General features: G+C 33.2%; 1 protein-coding gene across 1 annotated transcript in view; it reads left to right on the top strand.

Annotated features, from left to right (window-relative positions):
- Positions 1-2,058: 2,058 nt before the first annotated feature.
- Positions 2,059-4,389, top strand: part of LOC111369998 — a 7,702-nt gene continuing 5,371 nt past the window's right edge. The window contains exon 1 of the mRNA XM_022991717.1: positions 2,059-2,155. Coding sequence (XP_022847485.1) covers positions 2,059-2,155 — 97 coding nt within the window. The remainder of the gene's footprint in view (positions 2,156-4,389) is intronic.

Raw genomic sequence — 4,389 nt, 5'->3', positions numbered from 1 at the left:
AAAGAAAATTTTAAGTTTAAAAAAAAATTCTATTTTCAAAAACTTTTAAGAAAATTTTATTTTAAGAAATATCTACTCCAAATATTCCTATAGAATCCCATTTCAAGAAATCCTCCTTTTAAAGAAACTCTTTTTTTTTTTTTCAAGAAACTCCAATTTTACAAATTTATTCATAATAGTAGCAGTAGTAGTAGTAGTAGCAGCAATGAAAAGAAATTTTCTTCCCATCTTTACTTATTGTAATATTATTCATTAAGGCTATGGTATCTTGAGATAGAAAAATTAATGATGAACAACCCCAATTTAACAAGGTCGACCCACACTTTACTCAACAATTCCTTATCGTGATGTGTACCTTCGCCTAGCAACAATGCCAGAACAACCACCACGACAATCGACACTATCACCGTCATCACTACGACGGTAACAAACACTGACAATGACAGAGGACATACATACAGAATACAACTGTTATTGTCGTGGAACTATTTAGGAAATAGCACCCTCCAACTTTTGCGGGTGGGTTAGATTCCATGGAAGCAGAAGATCGGTTGACATGGATAGAATGGATCTTCGATCTCATTGACTACCCAGACTCCAGAAAAGTTATATGCACAACATTTATGCTAAAAAAGGGCGTCATGAGCTGGTAGGACTCAACCTCAAGATCAAGGGCTCGCAAACATATGTGGACATGGAACCAATTCAAGGGAAACTTTTTGAAGAAGTACTATCCTACAAGTGTTCGAAATCAAAAGGTGACTGAGTTTATTACATTGACTCAGGGCTTGATGTCTCTTACTAATATAAGTGAAAGTTTGAAGAATTATCCCATTTTTCCCTTAGCTTTGTCGATATGGACAAGAAAAAGGTAAGGATTTTTGAACAAAGTTTAAGGGATGATCTGAGTCAGGCAATGGTAGTGCCTGAACTAGGAACCTACCATGAAGAGTTTACAAAGGCACAACTGGCAGATTTCAGGAGCCCCTCTAGTGAGGAGAACAAACAACTATATGGGCATATGGAAAGTGCAAGTGGAAAGATAACACGAGCAAAGGACAACAAAACTATGGTAAAAAAGGCAAAGAATGTAATAGTCAAAGTGACAATAAGAGCTACCTGCTTTGTAACAAATGCAAGAAACATCATCTGTGGGCTTGTCTCTTAGGGACGAACACATGTTTTCAGTGTGGGGAACAAGGGCATATGACTAGGTTTTGCCCTAAGATCCAACAAAATCAGGGAAGTGCATAGCAGAGACATGAATATATACCCAAGGGACATGCAAGAATCATTGCATTGACTGAACAGGAAGAGGATCAGGATCGTAAAATTTTGGAAGGTAACGTCTTAATATCTAACTTACATGCCTATGTATTAATCGATTATGGTGATACTCATTCCTTTATATCCTTTAAATTCACAGAAAGATTAGATGTGAATATTGTACAATATTTACCTATAGAAGTGTCTGTACTCTCTAAAAAGATGCTAAACACGGATACTATAGTTTAGGTGACAAAGTTAGAAATCGATTGTAGGTCTTTAGAGATGGAACTATAAGTAAGATTTCAACATAATTCTTGGGATGAATTGGTTATCTAAGAATCATGCAACAATTCATTGTTTCGAGAAGGAGGTGATCTTTCAAAACCCCAAAGAAGAAATCAGTGGCTAAGTGTAGGTCCCTATTCCATGTTGTATCTATTACAAGCACGATGGATCTTACAATCAGGAGGTAGTGTGGGTTTTCTTATGTCAGTAATAGACAAAAAAGGAGTTAGGAAGTTGATAGTCAGTGAGGTTAGAGTGGTACGAGAATACCCAGAAGTTTTCCCATATGACTTACTCAACATGCCACTGAAACGAGAAATGGAGTTCACGGTCGATCTTACCCCCGAAGTCATACCTATTTCTAAGACCCTATACAGAATGACATCAAAAGAGCTACAAGAACTAAAGGCGCAGATAGAAGAATCGCTAGAAAAAGGATTCATCCGACCCAGTGTGTCACAATGAGGAGCTCCGATATTTTTTGTCAAAAAGAAAGATGTATCAATGAGGATGTACATCAATTATCGAGAACTAAACAAAATTATAATTAAGAACAAGTATCCTCTTCCAAGAATCGAGGACTTGTTTAACCAAGTTCAAGGTGCAATAGTATTTTCCAAGATTGATTTATGATCAGGATACCACCAACTAAGAATCAAGACATGTGATATCTCGAAGATGGCTTCTAGGACTCGGTAAGGTCACTACGAGTTTTTAGTTATGCCATTTGGGTTGACAAATGCTCCTAGAGTATTCATGGACTTAATGAATCATGTTTTCATGATTTTCTTGATCGATTTATTATTGTAATTATTAATGATATCCTAATTTATTCAAGGAACGAAGAAGAGCATTAGGACCACTTAAGGATTGTGATGAAAATCTTGAAGAATGAGAAATTCTATGTAAAATTTAACAAATGTGAATTTTGGCTGGAACGAGTAGTGTTCCTTGGGCAAGTCATTATAGCTCGAGGAATAGAAGTTGATCTAAGCAAAGTAGAGGCAATTCTAAATTGGAGAGGCTAACCAGTCTAGAGAAATTTCACAGTTTTCTAGGTTTCGACGGATATTATTGAGGAACCCTTAACCCCCATCGACCTGTCTCAGTGGACCCTAAAATATCATTAAAAAAGTGTGGATGTTTTTATTTAAAAAAATGGCTTAACCCACTCACTAAACATAAGCCGACACTATATTTAATTAATCTAATTAATTAAACTTGGCCTATAAGTTAATTAATCAAATCAATTAACTTAAGTCCATAATAAACAATCCAATTAATTAATTATATAAATTTCCATCACTTGTCAATTAATTAATTCATAAGATCATTCTTCTGGTTCTTCCTTTTGTGTATGAGACATTAGGTTCCCAATCGCGGCGTCGGGTGACGTAAATCGTTATTTTGATCTAATTAAAAAAAAGATAAATTAAAATTTTCCTTCTATGATTTCATCTAAATTAGTTAAATTCGCATTTTTGTCCTAGATTAATATCTAGTAATGTCTCAAAGCAATATATACGAAGAAAAATATCATGTGGTGTGACCAACTAAATCTATACATTTATTGTGAAACTATAATCCTTTCATCAATTACGAGATATGAAAGTTCGTTAGTCTTGATTATCGATCATATCTTTTATCCTACTCTTAAGTAAATAATCATCGAAATAAGTTTCAACTTGCATGCTCACTTTGCCAAGAATTTCAATATCAACTTAATCGAATAAAATTTAAATCATAATCTCTTATTATCTCATAGTTACGAATCCTCTATTAGTTATTCACAACTTTCATATAATTCCTGACCTACTCAAACGATGCCAGGTTAGCATAGAAACATTTGATATCACCAAAATATGACTATTCTTATATAATGCATTATAATGACCTAAAGTTAAATGATCAATTTCACTACCGAATGTTAGAGATTAACCACTAACGCTCAGGTAGTTATCAATGTGGAATCCAAACCTTCAAATTACAAAAAAGCTGTTCAAGGATCTAGAAAACTTCTTTAAATAAATCTCCCTCCAACTTTTCAATATTTTCTCAAAGCAACCTATGATCCAATTTTTCAAATAGAAACATCTTGGATCAATAGATATTCATCCCTTGATGAAATTTTTTTTAAGCCTTTTACAAAAAAAAATTGTTTCATGCCAACCAATATAAAAAAATTTTGAGGATATTATGAAGCTAACCTTAAGAAAACAAGATCAGCTATAACTTCTCACACACCAAATGAACAAAATCCAAATAAAATTGATTTTTCAAAAATAAGTATTTAAAGGGTATTGTCATATGAAGACGGGAGACAAAATCCATGGGATGAGAAACGAATACCCCTTTCTGAAGGTGAATCATTCAAATCTTGTTTCAATTATTTTGATTACAAGGATGCTTGGTATAATATTTTTTACTTTACACCAGTGACTCATTCTTGGTTTATTCTTTTTAATCAAAATTGCAATCCAAATTTTTCAAACATGGTTCGAATGTTTTGATCTTGAAGAGAAAATTTTACCTAGTATTACTCTTCGGGGGTTTGAATACTTCAAAAGAGATACAAAACCCTTTTTGAAGTTTCAAGAAAATGTTTTGTTTCAATTTACATTCAATTTCAGAGTCTCATGGATTCTTTGCTAGGACTTCTTTGTTCTTCAAGATTCAAACTCTAAATATTTTACTCAAAAAATTATTCGTAGATTCAAAATTAAAAGGTGGTCAAAGTTCTGAGAAACAAATTGCTGTCCAAAAGCAGTACAATCATGGATTTAAGAACAAAAGAATATTAGTGTTCCAAAAATTTAAAAAAAAAAAAAAAAAAAA

This window comes from Olea europaea, chromosome 21 (assembly GCF_002742605.1).
Source record: "Olea europaea var. sylvestris chromosome 21, O_europaea_v1, whole genome shotgun sequence".
Taxonomy (NCBI): domain Eukaryota; kingdom Viridiplantae; phylum Streptophyta; class Magnoliopsida; order Lamiales; family Oleaceae; genus Olea; species Olea europaea.
This window is presented reverse-complemented; position numbering and strand designations above follow the sequence as displayed.